This window comes from Myotis yumanensis, unplaced genomic scaffold, assembly GCF_028538775.1.
Source record: "Myotis yumanensis isolate MYYU_CA2020_CCGP unplaced genomic scaffold, mMyoYum1.0.hap1 SCAF_5, whole genome shotgun sequence".
Classification (NCBI taxonomy): Eukaryota; Metazoa; Chordata; class Mammalia; order Chiroptera; family Vespertilionidae; genus Myotis; species Myotis yumanensis.
This window is the reverse complement of record NW_027223756.1, coordinates 86089109-86115277: the sequence shown is the minus strand read 5'-3', so window position 1 is coordinate 86115277 and position 26169 is coordinate 86089109. Positions and strand designations below refer to the sequence as shown.

Below are 26169 nucleotides of genomic sequence, written 5' to 3'. Positions count from 1 at the left end.
CTGCCAGCAACCAGGGAGCTTAGAGAACTGCACAACTCAGATGAGATTACAGGCTTGGCTGACATGATCATTTTAGTCTTTGTGAGACTCTGAGTAGACAACCCAGGTATGCTGTGCCAAATTGTTGTCCTGAGGATTCTGCAGGATAATGAATCCATGTGTGTCTTTTAAAAGACCCTACATTTGTGGGAATTTATTACATAGCAATGGATATTAAATTCATCCCCTTTTAGGGCTCTCACCTGCACATCATAGGGGGCCATGAGGACGGCAAAGCTGCTGAGGTGGCTGCATTGGCAGGTGGTGCTGGTGTCTCTAGTGCACACCCTCCAGCAGCCTTTGGTGGACCAATGACCACTTCCATTCTGGCCAGGCTCCCAGAAGACACAGAACACCTTCTGCTTTGGCCTCGGGGTCACTGACTGTAGGAACAGTGCAAAGTGTGAACTGGTGTTTCTGGTGCTCAGAAATGCTGACCCAAATCCTGCTTGAGATGGGCTTCCCTGGGGAGATGATGCACCCATGGGAGAGCCCCCGCAACCTGAAGTCTATTCCCATCAATCAGGCTCATTTTATATCTATAGCCCCACCCCACCAGGACTCACATGCTTGAAGATGAAGGTGACCGGGGAGCTTAGGTTCTGGGTGTTATTATTGCTCACAAAGACGGAGATGACATCTGAGAGCAGGACAGGGGAGACTTCCTTCAGCAGGCCCTTGTGTGTCTCATTCAGAACTGACTGCTCCTCAGTTTCTAGAACTAGGGGGGCTTTAGCCATAAACTTGCCCATTACTGGTGTGGAGAAAAGGCCCACCGTAGACGGACCTGTAGGAAAAGACCATGGTTGACATCTTGGGGTGTCCACAGGACCCCTTCCTCAGGTAGACTCTTTTCTTGTGGCCCCCACCATAGCCTACACTTCCCTTTAAACTTTAATTCTCCATTTGTCCCACCCTTGGGTATCTTGTCCCACTGTGAAACCTCAGTGAACTTCTCCCCATCTCAGCCTTACCTGAGTCACCAGATTCCTGTACTGTATCCCAGTCCAGCACCATCTTCGCCTGATTAACACTCAAGGTGACATTCCTGTCTCCTTGCTTCTTTATCTTCAGAGACAGTTCTATGAATTGTGAGAGTTACATTGTGGGGTTGTTAGATTAGTAATTGAACCTGCAATGGTTGTTATAATACCCTGTTATATATAATTAATATGTTATATAAATGTATTATATATTTATATATTACATAATATATATATTATCTATATATATATGAAAGTCTAAGCTACTGGACAACCAGATGACCAAATGACTGGTTGATTGGTCACTATGACGTGCACTGACAACCAGGGGGCAGACGCTCAATGCAGGTCAGTGCGCTCCCACATAGAGTGGCAACTCAGCTGACTGACGGGCAGCAGACACAGGGCTCACCGCTGTGGTGGTGTGAGCCTCTCCTGATTGGGACTGCCTGATTGGAACTGACTGGGCGCGAGCCCGCGGCCAGTACAGTGGGGCTGGGATAAGCAGGAGCCGCAGGCAGGAGCGGCAGGCAGTGTTGGACTGCTGGTTTCAGCCCAATCCCTGCAGGCCACACCGAGGGACCCCACCTGTGTACAAATCTGTGCACCAGACCTCTAGTTTATATAGAATGGTATTATTTAGTAAACATGATAATACTATAACACATAATATTTGGTGTACATAATAATGGCATATATATCATGTGGATTTACAAAGGATTATAAGAGAATATCATGAACAATTATTCAATAAGTTAGATAACCTGGATGAAATGAAGAAATTCCTAGAGACATACAAACTACCCAAATGGAATTAATAAGATATAGAAAATTGGAACATACCTATAACAGGTAAATAGATTGAACCATTAATTAAAAACTTCCCCAAATAAAAAGCCTATAACTTATGGCTTCATTGGTAAAGTCTACAGCCATTTATGGAAAAATTCACCCTAATTCTTTGTAAAATTTTCCATAAAATAGAAGAGGAAGGAAGATTATGTAAATAATTCTATGAGGCCACCATCATCCTGAAAAAAAAAATCAGATAAAGACATCACAAGAAAATAAAACTGCAGACCAATATCTAATATACATACATGCAAAATTATTCAACAAAGTATTAGGAATAATCCTATATAATAAAAGGCTAATATGCAAATCGACCAAACTGCAGAACAACTGAGGCACGGCCACAGTTGTGTGACAAATGCATTCTAGAGAGAGAAACAAGCCACAGGGCCTGGCTGCCTCCACTCACCCTTCCAGAGCTCTCCTTTCATTCTCCCAGAGCTAGCAGCAGGCCCCAGAAAAAGCTGTAGCAGTGAGTGCTGGGTTGCAAAGCACATTATTTGCAAACCCAAGAATCGGTACTACGGAAACACTTTCTACCTGAGCCACAGGCACCCTCTTCAACTAATCCCAGGTCGAGTGGAGACACAGAGTGGATGCCGCAGAGGTCTGCCAGTCACCATAACTGGGAGGGCAAAGCAACAAAGGAAGTGACCAACTTCCTCCAGCTCATCCCACCCCCACCCATCACAGTGTACTGCTGGTAGTGTTTGGATACAGGGGGCAGCACTGGGATTTCATCCCATCGTTTACCACTTTCCCCCATCCCCTTCCTTCCCCCCTCTGTGGGGTTGTTCTCCTAAGACCTAGGCATGTAAACTAGGAAGGCTTCTCCCACCTTCCCAGCGAGCACAGGCCATTTCCCGCCACCCCTCAGAGATCTGAAAAACCAGAGCAATTCAGGAGAATGAAAAAACTTGTGATTCAGCACCACCTATTGGAAAATGATTGAGAGAATTAAGCAAACAGAACACCTAATTATCTCAATTCAAAAAGGCCTTTTCCAAAGCACATTGTATTAAAACTGTCAAAAATTAGTGACAGGAGATTAGATGCATTAAAAAAAGAGAAAAGACTGCTGTATATATGAACATTTCTTTTATGTAAACTACGTATAAAAACCCAAAACCGAGACACATAACTTAGAAGAAAGAGGAAACAGAGGGAAAAATTATGAAATACCACCAAACAAAAACAACAGACAGAAACACAAGGAAAAAACAAACAGTGGAGGCACAGAGCTCCCAGAAAACAATAGATAAAATGGCTATAGAAAGTCCTCATACACCAAGAATCACCCTAAATGTACATGAAGTGAATTCACCAATAAAAAGGCACAGAGTGGCAGATTGGATCAAAAACAAAATCCGAGTTACCTCAAAAAAGTAAAAGTGGAACTGCTTTATGACCCAGCAATTAGACTTCTGGAAATATATCTGAAGAAACCTGAAATGCTAATTTGAAAGAATACATGCACCCCCATATTCATTGCAGCATTATTTACAATAGCCAAGATTTGGAAGCAGTTCCATCAGTAGATGACTGACGAAAAAAGTTGTGGTACATTTACAGAATGAAATACTACTCTGTCATAAAAAGGAAGAAAATTTTACCCTTTGCAACAGCATGGATGGACCCGGAGAACATTATGAGAAGTGCAACAAACCAGTCAGAGAAAAAAAAGAACCATATGATTTCACTCATATGTAGAATTTAATAATCAAACTGAACTATTAAGCAAAATAGAGAGTAATAGATAGAGGGCAGGCAGATAGCTCTAGTGGTGGAGGTGTTAGGAGGGTTGGAGGGATTGAGCAAAAAAAGAAAAAAAAGAGAGAGAACTCATGAGCATGGCTGACAGTGTGATGACTGTGATGGGTGGGGTGGGTAGAAGTGGAAGAGGTCATAGGAGGGATAAATGATAATGGAAAAAATAAAATAATATTTAAAAAAACCAACCATAGCCCCAGCTGGTTTGGCTCAGTGGATAGAGTGTCAGCCTGAGGACTGAAAGGTCTCAGGTTCCATTCTGGTCAAGGGCACATGCCTGTGTTGCCAGCTGAATCCCCAGTAGGGGGCGTGCAGGAGGCAGCCAATCAATGATTCTCATCACTGATGTTTCTATCTCTCTCCCCCGCTCCCTTTTTCTCTGAAATCAATAAAAACATATTAAAAAATCCAATCATATGCTGCCTTCAGGAGACACATCTAATTTGCAAAGACAAAAATAAACTCAAAGTGAAAGGATGGAAAATGATTCTCTAAGCAAATGGCATCCACAGAAAAGCAGACGTAGCCAATGCTTATATCAGACAAAATAGATTCCAGGATAAAAAAGTAATAAGGGTCCAACTGTGGTGGCTCAGTGGTTGAATGTTGACCTATGAACCAGGAGTTCACAGTTCGATTCCTGGTCAGGGCATATACCCGGGTTGGGGCAGTGTGGGGTGTGCAGGATGTAGCTGAGCAATGATTCTCTTTCACCATTGATGTTTCTCTCTCTTTTCCTCTCCTTTCCTTCTGAAATCAATCAATACTAGTAAAGTGATAGATACAAAATAATCATGGGAATGTAAAGTACAGCATAGAGAATATAGTCAGTAATATTTTATAGTTATATATGGTTCCCGGTGTGTACTAGACTTCTTAGGGGATCACTTCATAAATTATATGTATCTAACCACTATGCTGTACACCTAAACTAATAAAAATATTAAATGTCCACTGTAATTGAAAAGTTAAAAAAGTAATAAATAAATGAATAAAATTTATGTTTACACTAAAAAGAAAGAGCCAGTATGGTTCTTATCATGACCGGCCAGATTATTATGACCGCCCCATCAGTACTTCATTGACACTTCCAAAAATACTGAATATTGAAAACTTCCTAAGCAAATACTCTCAAGGTTTTATTATTATTATTATTTGCATAACTAATTCACTACTTTGTACTAATGGGATGGTCATAATAATCTGGCCGGTCATAATAATCTGGCCACTCAGTGTATATCCCCATGACTTATTTATATTATAAGGAGAAGTTTGTACCTTTTGACACCCTTCACCCATTTCAACCACCCTTCACCCCCTGCCTTTAGCAACTACCAATCTCTTCTCTGTATCTATGAGTTTGTTTTTTAGATTCTACATATAAGTGATAGCATTCAGTATTTGTTTGTCTGTCTGATTTATTAAAATTTATTCATTTCTTTTTAAGCTTTTACATTAATTTTTTAATTTTAAATTTCTTTATTGATTAAGATATTACACATGTGTCCTTATCCCCCCATTTAATTTGTTTATGAGTGGTCACTCAGCTCCAGTGAGGTTGGGAGAGGAATGAGGTGCAGAATGGACAGAGCTGAGCCTGGGGGCAGAGCCAGGTACTTACCTGTGCCTCCAGGTGCATTAAAGGTCAGTGACCCATTGGGTGGGGCCTTGCTCAGCTTTTTGAAGACGACATGTTCCATTTTGTTGAGCAGGGTAGTGGCCACAGAGTTCTGCTCTGAGTGGGACAAGGTCTCCAGGTCCCCAGGGTTCTCCAGCAGGTCATCCACCCCCTGTATGAGGTCCTGGGGGCGTGGACACAGAGCCATTGGCCCATGCACTAGAGGGGCTATAGGAAGACTTTGCCCACTCAGCTCCAGTAAACGGGTTCTAGATACTGTGTATTTGGGGATAAAGAAGGTACCAGATTGCCCCTGCAATCCAGCCATTTAGAGGCCAGTCCTGTTCCTGAATGCCAAGGGTGACGTAAACTGAATGGGCAGGAACAGCAAGAAAGGTGTTAGTCGGTGTATGAGGATCTAACAGTGAGTACAAGTACCTGCATGTCTGCTTTCCCCACCCGCCCTGGGAGAAGTGGGGACTCAGAGCAGGGCAGCACTGAGTCTCTTCCCAGACCACGGCTTCCCCAGGCCTCTATGGGTTGCCTCCTCTATGGGATGCCTCCACGTGCCTCCCCCAGGTGCTGTCCTTACCTGTATCTTGTCCGGATCTGAGGCTGACTTGAAGTCTCTGTCGAAATCATCAAATTTTTCTAACAAACTGGGGACCTTTGAGGGGAAGGAAGATGTGACTGTCAGAGAGCCTCACAGGTAGATGGGGAAACTTGGGGAAAATAGGTGGGTGCTGCAGGTGGCACAGAGGTATTTCCTGCCTCTTTGTCCCTGCGGGAGTCACTCACTTTTCTGTTGTTGATTCCAGGGTGTTTAGTCCCGGTGCCGGTGCCGGTGCCAGTCCCCGTGCCGGTGCCAGTGCCCGTGCCAGTGCCAGTCCCGGTGCCGGTGCCAGTCCCGGTGCCAGTGCCAGTCCTGGTGCCGGTGCCAGTGCCAGTGTCAGTCCCGGTGCCGGTGCCGGTGTTGGTGCCAGTCCGGGTGCTGGTGCCGGTGTCGGTGTCAGTCCCGGTGCTGGTGCCGGTGCCGGAGGAGATCCCTGGTGCAGACAGAAAGGCAGTTCATTAGGTGTATGTGAGTGTGTGTGTGTGTGTGTGTGTGTGTGTGTGTGTGTGTGTGTTGAGGTTGAGGCTTGGGGCCCAGGCCAGGTACCTTCCCAGACTGTCATTTGGTAATTTATGGACCCTGTTTTGGGAATAGAAGCACCGGGAGGTTCCACTGTCCCCCCTTCCCTTAGTGGGCACTTTTTCCTAGTCACATGGAAGCCTCATTGCATAATAATGTGGTGGCTTAGATGCTCTTTGTCCAAATGTGGATGGAATCAGTCTGAGTCCTACCTGTCTGCTACCCCCAGTTCCCTAAATTTCCCAGGAAGTTCCCAACTACCGTGGGGGACATCACAGCTGCCTGTGTCCCAGCCTGGACAGAGGACAGACGGTGCCTTCTTGGGAATCCAGGGCACAGGAAATGCTGCATTTCCTGGTCAGGACCTGACTTGCCTCCCAGTGATAGCCTTAGTTCTAACTTCCCCAGAGCAGCTCCTCACTGACAGTTCTCCTTGGAATCCCATCGATGCTGCCAAAGCAGTGCTCTCCCTCCACACTAACACTAAGACATCTTGATAGCAATGGACCAAGAACCGCCCTTGTGACAGAAACACCTCCCCCGAACCTCCCCCCCACTCCCATCCCCGCTCCCAAGGATGAGGCTATAGGTCAGGAGGCAGGGAGAATGAAGAAGGTGCTGGACAGGATGGGGCCACCCAGACAGTGACACCAAGTCCAGGTTGGACACTGGGAGCTGATCTCCAGTCACTCATCCTTGGCTACTTTCCTTGACTCCCAGAAGGCATTCCCTGGACTGGCAGGAAGTGTTGAGAATATTTATCTGAGGAAGACCAGTGAAGGTGAGGGCTGGCTGGCTGGAGAGGGAGCAGGGTCTCATGGGCGAGGGGCAGCAGGTGTTTCTATCCTCTGGCCCCTTAGTATCCCACCTGGGACACAGACCTGTGTTCTTCCTTGGGTGAATTGGTGGTTTCTGATGACGCCTTCTTGGAATTTTTGTGATCACAGGGGCTCTGGTGGGAGAAGTACTCGTTCTGGAAGTCACTGGTGATGACAAAGAAGACAGATATTGCATTGGAACACATAACACTGTGAGTTCCTGAAGCAACTTAAATGTCATCACTCTCTGGAAAATAAGATATCAGGTGGGTGGGGGTGAGGGCTCCAGACATCCAGAAGTGACACTCTGAGGAGGGTTCTAAGACTTGAGGTTTGGAGAGGGTGGGTGTCTAGGACAGCTTTTTAATGTTTTTGTTGTTTTTTTTTATGCCTGAGAAAGTGGGCCAAATGACCTCAAGTCTCAAAGGGCAAGAAGATGGAAGATGTGGGGTGGTTTTTACCTTGACATGTGTTCTCACTTTCTTTCCAGAATTTCTTTGCTCCAGAAACAAGCTCATATCCCTTGTTGCACATGCAGTAGTAGCTCCCCTCTGTGTTCTGGCAATCTGCATACTTTCCACAGGTCATGGTCGAGGATGGTTCACACTCATCGATGTCTGGAACACAACAGGACAAAGGGTCACTTCCCAAAGGTGTGAGGTCAGCCTAACCTTGCCATGGAGAATAGATAGAACTAGCTACTGGGTGACACTCCTGTGGCTGTGCTGGGCAGATTCAGAGGCTCCAGAGCCTGCTGACCTCTCTGGTCATCTCTGCTGCCTGGCTGGTCTGAGGGCACCTAAACTCAAACACTCTGTTGTGTCATGATGGGGATTGCAGGAGGTTTGCATCCCCTTTCCAGGCCTTGAGGGGTAAATGGAAGCACTGACTCAGCTCCAAACCCAACCCTGTGATGCTGTTTGCACCATAGGAGGCCTGGGAGTAGCCTCCAGTCAGGCAAGTGTGGCAGTGAAGGCCACCTTTATATTGAGGTTGTGGAGGGCCTCATGGCCAGGCACTGCCCAGGGTGACATCATCATTCACACCTAAAGATAGAGCCAGGTGTCAGGTCCCTGTCCATTGGTGGCTTCCACCTCCCATTACTCACAGTGGCCTAAGTACACCCTACACTCCTCATCTGGCACTCCCCCAGCTCACAATGTCAGGTCTTTTACAGATGCCCCAGGATGTCTCTGGGAGAATCTTGCTCTCCTTACCCCTTGGGTAGAAGGGGGTGTGAAATGAAGGAGCATCAGGAAGCTGCTCATAGCTGTCATTGGAGTGTCTCCTAGCATCTGATCTCTCTCTATTCTCTAAACATGAGAGAGATGACAATGGCCCAGATGCCCTTTAAATAGCTCAAAGCAGGAGTTGGACACTGTTGCCTAAAAACAATCTATGTATATAAAAACCTAAGCAGCTGTTATGACTAATGACTGCTCGCCCGGTTGACCAGTCGCTATGATGACACACTGACCACAAGGGGGCAGATGCTCAGTGCTGGAGCTTCCCCCTGGTGGTCAGTGTGTTCCCACAGTCAACTTCCTGTGGCTAGCCAACCTCCTGCATTCAGGCCTCCCCCCCAGCACCCCCCACCCCCGCCGCCCACCTGTCCAGATCAGCCCCATTGCCAGCCAGGCTGAGGGATCCCACCCATGCATGAATTTGTGCACCAGGCATCTAGTGGTTTAATAAGAATCACATACACAAGAATGAATTAAAGTGAAGGAACAGAATATTTGGGCCCTGTACATACCAACCAGAGGACCAAAGACTTTAGAACATGCTAGGGCTCTCAGCTGGTCTCCCCCAGATCAAAGTTTCTTCTTTGAACTTGTGGGTTTTCCTTCTAAGATTCCCGTCCTAGACTGTGGGTGTCAGGACCAGGTCAGAGAAGAAGCATGAAGGATGCTTCTGCTCTCAGGTAGGGGCAATGGCTGGAGATGAGTCTTGCAGGTTAAGGGTATGGGGTGGAGTCACGTGAGGGACTGAGACCCAGTTACAGTAGCAGCAGGATCTCCATCCATGTCCACCCAGTCTAGAAATCTCCATGAGCACACTCATGCAAATGTACAAAAGATCCTTTAGGAATCCCTCAAGGGTCATGAATGGATGGAGCATTACTCAACATCTTTTTTCTTTTCCCCTAATAAAATTTATTTTTCACCCAATATTAAATAAAACATGGATACTTAGAAAACAAATAAAATGTAAAGAAAGATGACAAAGAAAGTCACCTATAAGTTCACTATACAGACTACTGGGACATTTTAGGGATTATTTTTTCTCATTGTCTCAAACACAGAGAAATATTTTAAAATTATCAATAAATAGGCATCTAATATTATTTTGAGTAGATAAAGAGAATTTCTTAGTGTAAAAATCATATAATTTCTGCCCGGCCAGTGTGGTTCAGTGGTTGAGCATCAGCCCATGAACCAAGAGTTCACTGGTTTGATTCCCAGTCAGGGCACATGCCTGGGTTTCAGGCTTGATCTCAGTAAAGGGTGTGTAGGAAGAAGCCGATTGATGTCTCTCTCATCGATGCTTCTATCTCTTTCTCCCTTCCTCTCTTTTTCAAATAAAACATGTTAAAAAAAAGATACAGTCCTTTTAAAAATCATATAATTTCTTTTTTTGGCATTTGTTTACTGTGGTAAAATTAACATAACATAAATTTACCATCTTATCATTTTATTTTATTTTATTTATTTATTTTTTTGTGAAGTGCTCTGGGGACGAGCACTCTTTTTTTTAAAAAAAATATATTTTATTAACTTTTTACAGAGAGGAAGGGAGAGAGATAGAGAGCCAGAATCATCGATGAGAGAGAAACATCGATCAGCTGCCTCCTGCACACCTCCCACTGGGGATGTGCCTGCAACCAAGGTACATGCCCTTGACCGGAATCGAACCTAGGACCTTTCAGTCCGCAGGCCCACGCTCTATCCACTGAGCCAAACAGGTTATGGCCCCTCTTATCATTTTAAGTAGCATATTTTTATTTTCTGACCTTGAATTATTGAAGAATAAAAACTCCAGTTTTAGTACTGGATCTAAGTTGTACAACCTTATTAATTGTGTGACTGGATACTTTGCTCAATCTCTTTTTCCAAATTATGATTATTTTTTTTATTTATAATAGATTTTTATTGATTTCAGAGAGGGAGGGAGAGGGATAGAGAGATAGAAACATCAATGATGAGAGAGAATAATTGATTGGCTGCCTCCGGCACATCTCACACTGGGGATTGAGCCTGCAACACAGTCATGTGCTCTGCCCAGGAATCGAACCATGACCTCCTGGTTCATAGGTCGACACTCAACCACTGAGCAACACTGGCTGGGCCAAATTATGATCTTTTAAAAAACAATACTGCCATGAAATTATAAAACTCCTAGAATAAAACATAAAGGCTGAACTCCTTGACATTGGTCTTGGTAATGACTTTTTGGATTTGAAACCAAAGAAAAAATAAATAAGTGGGACTATATCAACCTAAAAAGCTTCTGTATAGCAAAGGAAACAGATTAGGATAAAGAGATAATATAAATATATTATATATATATAACCACACAAACACATATAATGTCTGTAGACTCTATTACATTTTTAAAATGAAATGTATTTTACTAAACACTGCCTTTATAATTTTAAAAAAAATTAAAAGGTTACCTACAATTTGGGAGAAAATGTTTGCAAATCATATATCTTACAAACAGTTAACATCCAAAATACTATATATTTACATTTATATAAATACTATATAAAATACTATATTTGTCTTTTAACTCAATAGACAAAACACACAAAAGTACACCGACAAATTTAAGAATGGGTAGTGCATGTGATAGACTAATCACGGAAACCTGATTGCCCACCTCCCTCACAGTGCCCTGCCCTAGCTCCTCTCTCTAATCCTTGACAAAATGCTTCTGTGCTGCTCTCAGTGGTGAGGGTTCTGGATGCCCTATAAGCTCCCCCAACCATCTCTGTATGCCCACTCCAAGCCCCTGTACCATCGCATCTCTTGAAAAGGCTAGTGAGGATCTCTCCAGATGAAGAATTGAATCCCTGAGCACAGCGACAGGCAGTGGCGTTGACACATTTGGAGTTCAGAGGACACCACCAAGCACAGTCTTCCGGGGTAGAGGCTGTGGGTATGGAGAGCATGGTCAGAAGGCCCATGAAATGGAAGAAGTCAGCTACCAGCTGGGGATCCAAGGGCTTGTAGGAAGGGGTGAGCAGAATGAAGATGATGTCAGACAAGCAAGAGCCACCCAGATAGTGGCTGCCAGGGGTAGAGTGGGGGAGAGAAGGAGTTATGGCTGCCACTGGACTTAGAAGATCTCAGAAAATTCTGGACATTTAGGGAGGAAGAAATAGCTTCTCTTATTTTCAGAAGACCCTCTCTGGGCCTCTTCAGAGTAAGCCTCCTTCTCCCCTTGTTAATGAGAGGACCCGGACCCTAACAAGCACTACCCAGCTTATGTCACTAATTGACAGGTGCCCCAGGCAGACTCACCTTCAAGGGTTTCTTTTGCAGCAAACATTGTCATAAAGAAATGCAAAACGAGTCCTGTGTCTGAAAGACAGAAAGATGATCAAGATAGGAAAGTGGAGCTCCAATTTCAACCCCTGTCCACATGGCCACTCCACCTGGGAGGTGGCTCTGGCCCTGCAGCCCACAGCTTTCTGGCAGCTTCTCTGAGGTTTCTATACTTGGAATCAAGGACTATGTCTTTCCCCTCCATTTCCTGGGACTCCCCAAGGAGTCAGTCACTGACAGTCAGGGAACCTCAGGTGCTACAGGTAAGGGGACAGAACATACACACAGCTGATGACAGGGACACATCTTAGAAACTCCAACCTTTTCCAACGGAGAGGATATATCTTACAGGAGAAAGTCCTCAGGTTGGCTTACTTTTTCCCATGTCCACATTCTTTGTTCTTTGGCAATGGCAGAAATGTGCTTTGAAAAGGCCCCACTCTCTCCTTCTAGTGAGTAGGTGCCAGTTCTTATTCACATGGAGGCATCTTATGGGTGAATGTTGTGGTTTCAATGCTCTGTTGTCCAGATGTGGATGGAAGTGTCCTGAGTTCTCCCTGTCTTTTAGCCCCTGTGCACTCGCTTGCCTGGCAGCTCCCAGGTCGGGTGGAGACATCATGTTTACCTGTGTCCCAGTCTGAGGATTTGGACAAAGGCCAGGTGGGCCTTTCTGGGAGCCAAATGCAGGAGAAATGTGTCCCCTGAGCAGTACCCAGCTTGGCTCCCATTGATGGCCTTTGTCCTGCCTCCTCCAGGACAGCTGCTCTCTGCCTTAATTCTCCTTGGAACCGAGTGATGCTGGCAGGACAGAGTTCTCCCTTCCATGCTAACTCTGAGACGCAAGCTTCCAAGACCCACTCATGAACCTGACTCTTCAAGGGGCTTGGAGGAAGTGGTGAAGAGAATGAAGATGATGCCAGACAAGCAAGAGCCACCCAGACAGTGGATGCCAAGCTATGGTAGAAAATGGGGGTTGATGTCCAGCCATGCAGGCTTGGGGTGGTGAAGGTGCCTCTTATGATCCCCACAAAGGCATCCCCTGAACTGACAGGAAGTGGTGAGAATTCACTTCTGAGTAAGGCCAGCAGTAGGTAAGGGCTGGGTGGCGGAAGAAGGGAGCAGATGCTTACAGGCGAGGGGTGGCAGCTGTTTCTGTTATCTGGCTCCTTGGTTTCCACCAGGGACAAAGACCTATAGGTCCTACTGAGGGGGGCTCACCCTCCATTATCTGTGCCCCAGTGGTCTGGGCCCCCATGTGGCTTGAGTTGACCTCTACCAGTGAGGGTCAGGCCTGAGGCAATGGTGTCCAATTACATCCTCTCTTTCAATCTTAACCAGATAGGAGCCTCTTCTATTTATCCAACTTTCTGAGTATTTGTGGGGTGGTCTATGTCACCCTGCCCACATCCAACACAACATCCTCCTGGGTCCTATTCATCTGAGTTGCCCACAGGCCCATGAATTGAACTTATTGGATTGGATCAGGGTAGAGCCTTGCTTGGGAAAATAGATGTGGCTGAGTGGCTGAGAAGTGGGGTCAGGGTGCAAGTAGGGGTTTCACCAGGTGTGGTTGTTGGCCAGGGCAAGGCCAGCTGGGCCACATGGGCCAACCCTTGACTCTTCTCACATGTCTGAGCAGGGTTTTTCAAAGCCTGAGTGATATGAAATTGCTCCTGGGGTGGCCAAACCTATGTGGACTCTAGTGAGGGAAGATCTCATCCTGGCAATTACTGATGAAGAAGAAAAGGATGGATATTGCACTGGAATGCAGTACTCTGTGAGCTCTTGAAGTATCTTGAATGGCACCCCTTTCTTTGTTTTATGAAATTAAGATGCGAACTAGTAAGAGGATGTTCCAAAATTGCATAAGTGGCACTTGGTGGGGGCATTCAGAGCCTTGGGGTTCTGAGAGGGTGGGAGACCTGGTAGGTGCCCAAGCTACCATCTGATGAGCTAGAGAAAGGATTGAGAATTGCAAACCTAAAGAATGAGAAGGTGGAAGACATGGGATTTTTCTTACCATCACAGGGTTTATCAGGATCAATGCCGAACATTGCCTCAGAAGCAGGACTGTAGCCTTCGTGGCAACTGCAGTAGGACTTCGTGAGGTTTTGGCAGTCTAAATATACTCCACAGGACACTCTTGAGTTTGATCCACAGTCCTTGATGTCTGGAACACAATAGGACAAAATGTCACCTCTCAAAGGCACAAAAGTTCTCATTGGGCAGAGACCCTGCTCTCCAGTCTGACCCTGTCATGGGGGCTGGACAGAACACAGGTCCAGGGTTGCACTCCAGGATGGGGCTGGTCAGAATCAGCTGTTCCAGTGCCTACTGACTCCTCTGCCCATCTTTACTTTCTGAGGCACCTGCATTCAGTCACTCTGCTGTGTCATGATGGGGTTGAAAGGAGGTCTGCATCCCTCTCTTCAGGCCTTGACGGGTAGATGGAGACACTGATTCAGGCTCCAAACCCTCCTTTGTGATGCTATTTGCATCATTGCGACTTGGGGGTGGCTTCCAGTTAGGGTGACAGTGGATTTGATGGCCATCCTCAATGCTGAGGTTGTGGAGGGAGTCATGGATGGGGACTGTACAGGGTGACATGGCACTCATCACACACCTGGAGATAGAACCAGGTGTCAGCCCCTGCCCATTGACAGCTTCCACTTCTCTTTAATCACAGTGGGCCAAGTACATCCCACCCTCCTTGATAAGTCTTCTTATCGCCATCCTGGGTAAGATCCCCTGTCATCAGAGGCAGTAGGGGAAGAAGTAGCATGAAGGTGCTCACAGCTGTCATGGGGGTGTTCTCTGGCATCTTATCCCTCCATGTTCTCTAAACCTGAGAGAAAGATGCCCATGAGCCAAGTCTCGTTTGAGTAGCTCAGGGATCTATCGAGCAGTGGCTAGACACCACTGGGTAAGAACAGCAACTTAATAAAAACCAAATGAATAAAAATGTAGGGTCAGAAAGTTTGACCCTGTACATTCCAATCAAGGGACCAAAGACTTTAGGGACTGAAAGGACTCATTTGGGATCATGATGAGTCAATTAGTTTCCTCCCAGGTCAGAGTTTCTTTTCTAAATTCATGAATTTCCCTTTTAAGGCCTAGGCTGTGGAGTCAGACCAGGACAGGAAAGGAACTGGGAGGGACCCACATCTGTGGCATTCATGTTTAGCCCCCACCTGGGCAATGGGTCTTTTCTCTTCTTTTCAGATGACAGCAATGGCTGGAGATCTGCCATCAAGTTTGATGACTTGGGGTGGAGTAGAGTTGAGGAAAAGTGGGAATAAGTTGTGGAATGGAAATACATGACAGTGGGAAATTCCTCAACCTGAAAAGTGCCCTCAAGAAGGGAGCTGGGATCCAGGTACCTTAGTAGCATCTTCTCTCCATGTCCACCCAGTCTACAATTTTCCAAGAGACACACACATGTAAATGCACAAAGAAACCGTTAGGGATACCACTAGTGTCATGGATGGGCTGGGTACTAGTGACAACAACATCTTTTTCTTTTCCTGATAAAATTTACTTTTCTGCAAATATTAAATAACATTTGGGTACTGAGAAAACACAGAAAATCAAATAATGACAAAAATAATCACCCGTAAGTCCCCAGGCCTGCAGGGGAGGGCAGTTGGGGGTGACCAGACCTGCAGGGGAGGGAGTTGGGGGCAATCAGGGTAGCAGTTAGGCATTGATCAGGCTGGCAGGGGGCAACAGGCAGGCAGGCGAGCTGTTGGGAGCCAGCAGTCCCGGATTGTGAGAGGGATGTCCACAGGGATTGGGCCTAAACTGGCAGTTGGACATCCCCCAAGGGGTCCCAGATTGAAGAGGGTGCAGGCTGGGCTGAGGGACATCCCCCCACCCCCCACCGCCATGCATGAATTTCGTGTACCAGGCCTCTAGTGAAAATAATAATTACAGTAATAGCAGTAACAATGGTAATAGCTCACATTTGTTGACAATTTCTCTGCACTCATCTTAAAATTTTTTTTCATGCAGGTAACTATGAAGTCTTACACCATCCATGTGGGGTAGGTACAATAATTATCCCCAATATACAGACCAGGAAATTGAGGGAGAGGAGAAATAATTTCCAGAAGGTCAGAGAGCCACTTAGTGGCAAAGCTAGAGTTAGAGCCCACACAGTCCAGATCCATTGTGTAAGCTCTAAACACCCTTCCTACTAATTACAAAAACCTAACTGCCCACTTCCCTCATACTACCCTGCCCTGTCTCCTCTCTCTAATCCTTGACAAATTGCTTGTGCTGCTCTGGATGCACCACAATCTATCCCAATAATCCATTTGTGTCCCTCCACCCCTCTCCCTGAAACCTCTGTACCATCGCAACTCTTCAAGTGGCCGCTGGTGAAGACACTACTTGATGCAGCACTGAATCCCGGTGCGCAGTGACAGGAGTAGGCATTGACACATGGAGGGTTCGGAGGGCACCATCGAATACAGGCTGTGGGGTGGAACAGTGAGGATGGAGGCCATGGTCAGAAGGCTCAAGGAATGGATAAAGCCATGGACAACTGTGAGTTCAGGACTAGAGGAGGGAAGATAAGGGAGGGATGGCTGCTATTGGAAGAGGAATAGACAAAAAAAATCTGGGCATTTAGGGAGGTAAAACAGCTTTTCTTATCTCCAGAAGACCATCTCTGAGCCTCACTTGCAGAATAAGCCTCCTTCCCTCCCAAGTGGTGAGAGGACCCAGACCATAGCCTGCACCCCCCAGCTTAATATCACTAATGGGCATCTGTGTGGGCAGACTTACCCCTATCCTTCTGGGCTGCAGAAACCAGTGGCAACAACAGCAGCACTGACAGTTCTGGGACAGAAAAACATGAAGAGAAGACAAAGAAAAGAGAGTCAATCTCCAATTTCAAAACCTGGCTGCATGGCCATTGCTTCCTTTGGAGGTGGTTCTTGCCCTGCAGCCCATGGCCTTCCAGCAGGTTCTTTGTGTACTTGACTGGGAATTGAGGACTCAATCTTTCTCCTCCCCCTCCTGGAAAGACCTGAGAAATCAGTCACCGACAGATACAGTCCTCATGGATCCTCAGGTGCCACAGGTAAGGGGACAGAACATACATGACAGATGCTGATAGGGACATGTCTTAGAAACCCCAACCTGTCCCAATGTAGGGGGTAGATCTTAAAGATCCCTTTGCCCAGATCCAGTTTCTTGTTCTCTGGCAATGGTAGAAATCTGAGGATTTCTCTTCCAGGATCATTTCCTCTGTTAAATGTACATTTTCTGGATATACAAAAGGAGCTGGGTATTAGAATTAGACTCCCAAAGTGTGAGCCCTAGCTCACAGTGTCAGCAGGGGTAAGAACCCTGGAGTGGAGAGATGGGGGCTAATGAGAGGTGAGGAATGAGAATGAAGGCAGCTGCAGGTAGAGTCACTATCTCCTGGTTAAGAGGCCTCTCCAGGTATAGCACCCATGACTCCTTTGGTTCCTTCCATATGATCTCCTGGCCCTCAGACAGAGCACTGAGGGCACAGCCTTTGCCCTTTTTCTTCCAGTTCAGCCCTAAGGAATTAGTCACTGAACAGGCTTTGTGATCTGAAAACAACTACAGGTGCACAGGAATGAAACCTACCCTCCAGGCAATAACTGGATTACATATGTAGAGTCCATCCTTTCATCCATATGAGCCAGTGCACCCTATGAAAATTCAGCTCTGTGTGCCTTTACAAGAAGTTTCTAAAACGTGTCCATTCTTAAAAAACGTCATGTACCACAAATCAGATAATGATAAAATTTGGCTATGTTTCATAAAAACCAGGAAGCAAATTACAACCAATGGGGAAAACCTAATGGAAACACTGAACTCACTAGGTAACAGTTGCTATCCTAAGCATTGAAGGAAATAAAGACTAACCAGACTTTGGCTGACCTTGTTAATATTGATTTTTACTAATTCACTATCCTTTAAATCATGCCATGATACACACACAAAGAGAATGTATTTCTTAGCATAATAGAGTTTTCAGATAGTTTGATTATTTAACTTTCTGAAAAAAAAGATGATATGTGATAGTTAATCTTATGTATCAATTTGGTTAGACTACAGTACCCAGACATCTAGTCAACATTAGTTTACTAGAGGCCCGGGGCACGGAATTTGTGCAGAGGTGGGGTCCCTAGGCCTGGCCAGTGAACAGGGCCAATTGGGGCCAGGCCAGAGAGGAGGCAATGGTTGCCAGGCTGGGCACAGAAGGCACAGATACCAGATGCCGATTTGGCCATCATCAGCGTTCCTCCACCGCGTGGTTCCCCAGCTCCCTCCCTCCTCCTCCCTCACTGCTGCTACTGCAGCAGTTAGGTGGCAGGTTGATTGGGGCCTGCCAGCAGGGGGGAGGGACAGGGCATGGGAGGTTGGCCGCTGGCTCCGAGGAGGGAGCCTGCCCTCAGCCCCCCTGGGAAAGGGGCAGTATCTGCTGCCACCCACCCCTGGTTCCCAGTCCCAGCCTGGGGGCTGGCCGCAATCAGGTGATCAGGGCCTATTGGCCAGGAGGAGGGATTGGTGGAAGTTGGCCAGCCTTGGGAGGTTGGCTGTGGGAGCACACTGACAACCAGGGGGCAGCTCCTGCATTGAGTGTCTGCCCCCTGGTGGCCAGTGCGTGTCATAGTGACCAGTCATTCTGGTCGTTCTGGTAGCTTAAGCTTTTATATACAGTATATAAAGACTAGAGGCTTGGTGCACAAAATTCGTGCTGGGGGGGGGGGGTCCCCTCAGCTTAGCCTGCATCCTTTCCAATCCGGGACCCCTTGGGGGATGTCCGACTGCTGGGAATCAGGCCTAAACCAGCAGTCGGACATCCCTTTCACAATCCCGGACTGCTGGCTCCTAATCGCTCACCTGCCAGTCTCCTTGGTTGCCCCTAACTGCTGGCCTCCTTGATCACCCCTACGGCCCCACCACTGGCCTGGTCATCCCACGCAGGCTGCTTGTTCAGTCGTTTGGTCGTCCCTCACTAACCACCCTGCCGACCTGGTTGTAGGCAGCCATCCTGTGAGGGTGTGAAGGTTAATTTGCATATTACCTCTTTATTACATAAGGTGTTGCTGTGAATGTGTGTTTTTAAAAAATCTTTATTGTTGAAAGTATTACATATGTTCCTCTCTTCCCCCATTGACCTCTCCCAGCCTACCCCTACTCCCCACCCCAGGCCTTTACCACCCTATTGTCTGTGTTCCTGAGTCATGCATATATGCATACAAGATCATAAATTGATCTTTTCCCACTCACCCACACTCCCTTGCTTTCCCTCTTAGGGTTGACAGTCTGTTCTGTGCTTCTATGACTTTGGATCTATTTTAGATGAGATTAACATTTAAGTCAGTAGACTGTGAGTAAATCAGATTGCCCTCCATCATCTGGGTGGGCCATATCCATTCAGTTAAAGACCTTAAGAGAAAAAAGACTGACTTCTTCTGTGGAAGAGGGAATTCTGCTTCCAAACTGCCTTTTTAAATTTTATTTTATTTTTAGCGAGAGTGGAAGAGAGAGGGAAAGACAGAGAGAAACACATTGATTGGTTGCCTCCTCTATGCTTCCTGACCAGGGCCCAGGCCGAGAGGAGCCTGCAACCAAGATACGTGCCCTTGATCGAAATCAAACCAGGACTGTTTGGTCCGAAGGCTGATCCTCTATCCACTGAGCCAAACTGGCTAGTGCCTAAACTGCCTTTAGACTTGGACTTCAGATGCAACATCAATTCTTCCCTGGGTTTTCAGCCTACTGGCCTGCCTGGTGGATTTTGAACTTTCCAGCCTCCACTAATCTCATGAGCTCATGCCTTATAATAATGCATTTCTCTCCCCCTCTTCTGCCTTTCTCTCTCTCCCTTGTTCTCTCCCTCCTGCTCTCTCTCCTTCTCTCCTCCCCTCTCTCCTTCCCTCTCTCCCTCCTTTTCCCCCTCTCTGCTTTCCTCCCTCCCTCCTGTTGATTCTGCTTCTCTGAAGAAACTGGACTAAAACTAGTGGTTAAATGGGAAATGTCTGTTAAGTCCTTGAGTATGCCCTAGGAATAAGTTTCACTAACTTTCTCCTTTGAGATTTAATATAAATGAGTTAATGTCCTTAAATTTTCTTCCATTTGTACCTTATAGAGATACTGGGAAAACAAGTCAGGTATCAAGCAAAAACAGATAATATTTTCAAACTGGGTAGAGAGTCCCAGATAGCTTTAATTGTCTATGGTCATTGTTATAATTTTACCTACCTGGCAGCACTCTTAGACATCTGTTTCTCATGGTGCAGATGCAAGTCCAGCCACTGAGGATTTCTGATCTCGGTCTCTGTGCGTTAAAAAACCCTTTCTATTTGAATTATATATTGTGTCCTAGAGGAAGTGACTTAAGAAACTGTTGATTTGCATTTTTTCTTTCCCATAATCTGCCCAATAATTAACTTCTCAGGAACTCCAGTTCTTCTTTTTAAAAATTTACACAGTATTTTAAGTCTGTACAGGAGGCCTCTTTGAGGGTGATTTTTTTTTTTTTTGAGGGTGATTTTTAAATGTTTTTACAGAGGAAAATGTGATACTGTGCATTCAAAGACCTCCCCAAATGAAGAATCACTCTATTGCTCTTTTTGCCCTTATAGGACCTTAGGTCAGAGTGAACAGAATTATCTCTTTATTATCTATTAATAGATATTTTATTGAAGTATAATTGACCTACATTATATACTTCCAGATGTACATCATAATTCAATAACTGTATACACTGGGAAATGATCATCAGAATGTCTAGTTAGCATTCATCACCATGTATAATTATAATTTTTTTGTGATAAGAACTTTTAAGTTCTACTTTTTTAGCAACTTTTAAATATGCAATACTTTATTATTGACTATAGTCATAATGCTGTACATTACATGCCCTGGCTTATTTATTTTGTAACTGGAAGTTTATATCTTTTTACTCCGTTTAACCATTCCCCCCATTCACCCCCCAACTCTGGCAGTAACTAATCTGTGCTCTGTATCTATGAACTATTTTTTAATTTTTATTTCACATATAAGTGAGATCACATTATATTTGACTTTCTCTGTCTGATTTATTTTTCTAGGCATAGTGACCCCCCCACCCCATCTCCATCCATGTTTTCATCAATAGCAACACTTTTTTTTAAATGGCGAAATCAGACAGTCAAACCTCAGAGGGAAGGTAGGGGAGGGTGGGGGTAAGGGGGAGAGATCAACCAAAGGACTTATATGCAAGCATATAGCCCTAACCAATGGACACAGACAACAGGCAGGTGAGGGCATGAGTGGGGTGGATGAGGAGTAACATGGGGATAAGGACACATATGTAATTACTTAATCAATAAAAAAATTAAAAAAAATTCTCATTCATGTATAGGCAATTAGACTGTTTCTGTTGGGGTCCAGCCCCAGCAGGTCCAGGGGTCCCCAAAGGTGTGGACGGAGTCGGCGATGAAGGAATGACATGGAGACAGCGTTCAGTTGATCAGCAGCCTAGCCAGGATCTCTAGCCAGGAACTCCAGCCAAGTTCTGGTCAGGATCTCCAGCGAAGTTCTGGCCAGGATCTCCAGCCAAGATCTGGTCTGGATCTCTAACCAAGTTCTGTGTACAGGTTCTCTTGCTAGGTTCTGTCTCTAGGTTCTGTGTTTCTAGGTTCTGTGTTTCTAGGTTCTGTGTCTGTTGTCTTGTTACATCTGTATTTATACCAGTTGATTCCAATCCTATCAATCTCTATTCCAAAGGTTAGGGTGTTTCTTATCTCCATTCCAGGGAGTAAAGATTATGTAGCTTAAGTGTGATTGTTCGTAGTTAAAGTGATTAACTACCCGCCTGGCACTTAGTTAAGGGGTTTCACTCCCTCCCTAACTTCAGGGGAAAATCCCCACCTGGGGAAACAACCTTTCTCAGAGAGGTGACCTTGGTTAAAACACATAGTGCTAAGGGGAGCAAACACATTAAGAACAGTATGCCATATACGCCAAGTCCCTTGAAACATATGCTGTGCAGATGTTTCTTCCCTGCAGCGACTGTGTCAAGCAGCAAGGATGGACCGGCTCCCAGCATGTTTCCATATCTTGGCTGTTGTAAATAATGTTGCAATTAACATTAGGATATATATTTCTTTTTGAGTTCATATTTTCTTCAGAAAAATATTCAGAGATTAAGTTGCTAGATCATATGGTAATTTTATTGTAATTTTTTAAGGGACCTTCAAAAGTTACTGTCTTGTTGCTATTTTAAAATACATATAGGTTCACAGGAAGTTGGAGAAACAATGCTGAAGTTCTGTGTACCCTTCACCCAGGTTCTTGGAAAGATGACACTTTTATGTAATGATAGTCATATACTTAAGCCAAGAAATTGGGATTGGTACAAAGTGTGTGTATAGTTCTGTGACATTTTATCACATGTGTAGATTCCTATAACTGCCACTGCAATCAAGATACATAAAGACTCAATCACCACAAAGATCTCCTCCATGTTACCCCAACACCCCTAACCCTAGCTGGTCTAAAACTAGGTATTTTTCATTCTTTAACAATACTCAATACAGTATTAGATTCATACTTATTGATACAAGAAAATACTCCTGATATATTTTATAAATAAGAAAAACATACCCCCTCTCACATTTCCTGTAGTCTGTGTGATGGAATTATATTAATTTCTCTGTTTACACTTTTTACCCTTTATTTTATCTCTGTGTCCATGTCTGTTAGTTGTCCAGAGCTCCGATAACAACATAAAACAGACTGGACAACTTAAACAATAGATATTTATTTTCTCACAGTTCTGGAGGCTAAATGTACAAGATGTAGGTGATGGCAGGATCTCTGGTGTCTCTTTTTCTCCTTTAAGAACATCAATTCTATGGGATTAGGACCTCGTTTACCTTTACTTCTAAAAGAGTGTTAGGGTTTCAACATATAAATTTTATGGGGGCACAATTCATTCTAAAATACCATATGCTATTTAACATTGATAAAAATTAAAGAAAGGGTAAATTTTACATAAAAAGTATTGATTTCCATTTAATTCCCGAAAAACATTTTTTTCTGGTTATAGAATTCTGGGTTGATAACATTTTTCTTTCAAAACTTAAATCATGCTGTGCTACTGGCAGCCATAATTTATGATAAGAAATTAGCTGATATTTGAATTGTTTTCCCTTTATGGATGAGTATCATTAGTTATTTAATCCCTTTGTGCTTTCAAGATTTTTGTTTTGTTTTTAGTTTTCAGAAATTTGATTTTGATGTACCTTGGCCTAGATTGCTTTGAGTTTATGCTGTGTGAAGTTTCCTCAGCTTTTTGAATGTATATGTTTTTGTCAAAGTTGAGAAATTTTTATCCATTTTTTCTCTGAATGATTTTTCAGTTCCATGTTCTCTATTTCCCTGTAGAATTCAATAACTGAAATATTAAATTTTGTTATAGTTCCATAGGTCCCAAAATCTCTCTTCACTTTTTTGTAATGTATTTTTTGTCTCTTGTACATATTGGGTAAGTTATATGGTTCTGTCTTTAAGTTCATTGATTAACCCCTTTTGTCTTCATTTTGCTATTAAGCCCATCCATTAGAGTTTTCTTTTTAAAATCTTATTTTGATTGTTCAATTACAGTAGCATACAATATTACATTATTTTCAGGTGTACACCCCAGTGATCACACATTATATAACTTACTAAATAATGATCCCAATAAATCTCACACCCATATGACACCATACATAGTTGTCAATTTATTTTTGACTATATTCCCTATGCTGTTCTTTGCATCCCTATGAATATTCTGAATTGACTTCTAAATCCCTTCTACTTTTTCACCCATCTCCAAACCCTTTCCCATCTGGTGACCATCAAAATATTCTCTGTATCTATGAGTTGGTTTCTGTTCTACTTGTTTTTTTATTTTAATTTTTAGATTTAGTTGTTGATAGATATCTATTTATTACCATTTTATTTTTCATATTTTAGATCCTCCCCTTCTTCTCAAAGTAAACCCTTTAACATTTCATGTATTACTGGTTTGGTGGTGATAAACTCCTTTAGTTTTTTCTTGTCTGGGAAGCTCTTTATCTCTCCAGTTCTAAATTATAGCTTTGAGTAATTTTTCATTTTGGTTTGAGAGATTTTAGGAAAGTTGAAGCATGAGGCAAGAAAGGCCAGTTGTATGGAAAAGCTCCTGGAAATGGCTTGGATTGGTTGGCAAATTGGGTGGGGCAGGGTCTCAGGGAATCACCAGGGCAGGTGAAGAGTGTGAAACATGTTGATTGAGACTCAGATATGGTGCTGGCCTGCCTGCTCTGTGTGGGTGTGTGTGTGTCTCAGAAAAGGAACAATGGCTAATGCCAGCACTTCTGTTTTGGAGAAAGCTGTCCCTGCAGCTCTTGCCCTGATGCCAGGAAATTCAGTTCCTCCCTGTATCTCTCTGGTTTCTTTCAAGCTGCTGCCCCAGAACTGTAGCTCGGAGGGAGTGAATCCAAGTAAGGCTGTGCATGGGCTCTTTAGAAGGAATGCCTGAAACTTCTGGAACTTCTGCCTTACGCAGCCAAAATTCCTATTAGTTTTATAGGCAGAAGTTATGAGAACTTCTATTCATGGCCCTGGAACCCTGGTCTGGGAGGGTCCTCAGCTGGGGCCTCTGTAGCCAAGATATATCTCCCATTTTTCAACCATCACTGGTGGGTGTGGGACCAGCCCATTCCATGTCTCTGCCACTCCTACCAGTCTCAATGTGGTTTTCTTCTTTAAATCCCTAGATGCTGGACTTCCATTCAGCCTGATTTCAGGCAGTTCCGAATCATGATTGTTCTATAGTTTAGTTGTACTTTTGATGTGGTTGTGAGAGGGATTCAAGTACCACATTTACTGACACTGCCATTTTGACTGGAAGCCCAGTAGAGCTTTCACTTAAGGTATTGTGTTTTTCAGGTCTAAAAATTTCCATTTTGGTCTTCATTGTATCACCTGTTTATTTGTCAAGGATATATATATATATCTCCTATCTAATAATAGACAAAGATGGTAATTGACCATACCTTCGCTACACTTCCCATTGGCTAATCAGCATGATATGCAAATTAACCACCAACAAAGATGATAGCTAATTTGCATATACCCGCTGGGAGTGAAGACTGAAGACACCGTAGAAGGTAGCCAAGCAACGGAGCCAAGGTAGTGGAGATGGGCGGGAGAGAAGCTGCAGAGGAGGGCAGGGTAGCAGGCAGAGACAGGCGGGTTAGAAGCGCAGAGAAGGGTGGACTAGGAGTGGAAGACTGGAGTGAAGCCCTATTCTTGCAGGAATCTTCCTGTATATATATTTTTTCTTTTTTTGCTGAGATTTTCTATTTTTTCATTTGTTTAAAAAAGTTTGTTTGCTATTTCTCATTGAAACATTTTTTTATGATGGCAGCTTTAAAATACTTGTCAAATAATTCTAATTTGTGTAATCTAAAGTTGATTTGTCCTTGGTTCTTGATATCATAATGATTTTTTAAAGTTGTATATGGATATTTAAGGCATTATATTTTAAATCCATGGATTTTAATAAAATCTTGTTTTGGAAGGCTACTCTGACATCATGGCAAGGGGGAAAAGGGCTGTCGTCTTGTTGCTGGAACTGAGGGTGAAATCCAGATTCCCCACCTGGGTCCACTGACACTCCAGTGGGGGAGGGATACCTTGTTAGTGCTGGGTGGAGTTAGAAGCTCTCCCTCACAATCTTGCTGACACCACCCTTTCTTGGGGTTATAAGAGGGCTTGAAAAATGCTCCCCACATGTCTCTACTGACATGACTGAGAGGAGCTCCTTACTATTGGGTGTGATGAAAGTCCCAGTTGCTTCTCTGCTACAAGCTCATTGGGGTAGGGGGGAGTGTTTCATTACAGGTGGGTTAGGGTAGAGCTCTGGACTTCCCACCTGACCTTTGCTGATTAGGATAAGGGTTTGGCCAGTTTTTCTCTGTGGTGTTTGGTTGGAGTAGGGCAGTTACTATTGAAATACTATTTTATATTTTGCTAAGCTTTCCCTTTCTTCTTTGGCTAGGGAAAGAAGATACAATCTAGCTGCCCCTTCCAGACTGAAATCTGATTACTAATGGACTGGCCTAGCTCAGAGCTGTCCCATGGAAAAGAACCCATAACTATGTTGCCAGGGAGGACAGACACTGAAGATGCCAGCAGTCAAAGAGTTGAACGCTGTGCACCAGGTCCAGGATAACTGGTCCACCCTGTTCATGGCAGAGTTTTAGATCACCATGGACAGGAGTATCTTTGAACACCAGTCTCGCTTGATGATGTCTCATGTCTGTGCTAACATTAATAGTAAACTGAGCAAATATCCTTCCCATTACAACTGTAATAAAAATAAAATTGAGAGTACTGTCAC

General features: G+C 44.4%; 1 protein-coding gene across 1 annotated transcript in view; it reads right to left on the bottom strand.

Annotated features, from left to right (window-relative positions):
* The window catches only part of LOC139010996 (adhesion G protein-coupled receptor E2-like), a 42403-nt gene extending 22324 nt beyond the window's left edge, over window positions 1–20079 (bottom strand). Inside the window, exons 1-14 of the mRNA XM_070416136.1 lie at window positions 20013–20079; window positions 16551–16604; window positions 16116–16238; window positions 13783–13932; window positions 11739–11798; window positions 11233–11367; window positions 7674–7829; window positions 7276–7377; window positions 6061–6308; window positions 5855–5929; window positions 5266–5446; window positions 1014–1121; window positions 606–826; window positions 243–422 (exon numbers count right to left, since the gene is read on the bottom strand). Of these exons, the coding sequence (XP_070272237.1) occupies window positions 243–422; window positions 606–826; window positions 1014–1121; window positions 5266–5446; window positions 5855–5929; window positions 6061–6308; window positions 7276–7377; window positions 7674–7829; window positions 11233–11367; window positions 11739–11798; window positions 13783–13932; window positions 16116–16238; window positions 16551–16604; window positions 20013–20043 (1824 nt within the window). The 5' untranslated portion in view covers window positions 20044–20079. The remainder of the gene's footprint in view (window positions 1–242; window positions 423–605; window positions 827–1013; window positions 1122–5265; window positions 5447–5854; window positions 5930–6060; window positions 6309–7275; window positions 7378–7673; window positions 7830–11232; window positions 11368–11738; window positions 11799–13782; window positions 13933–16115; window positions 16239–16550; window positions 16605–20012) is intronic.
* Between the last annotated feature and the right edge of the window lie 6090 nt (window positions 20080–26169).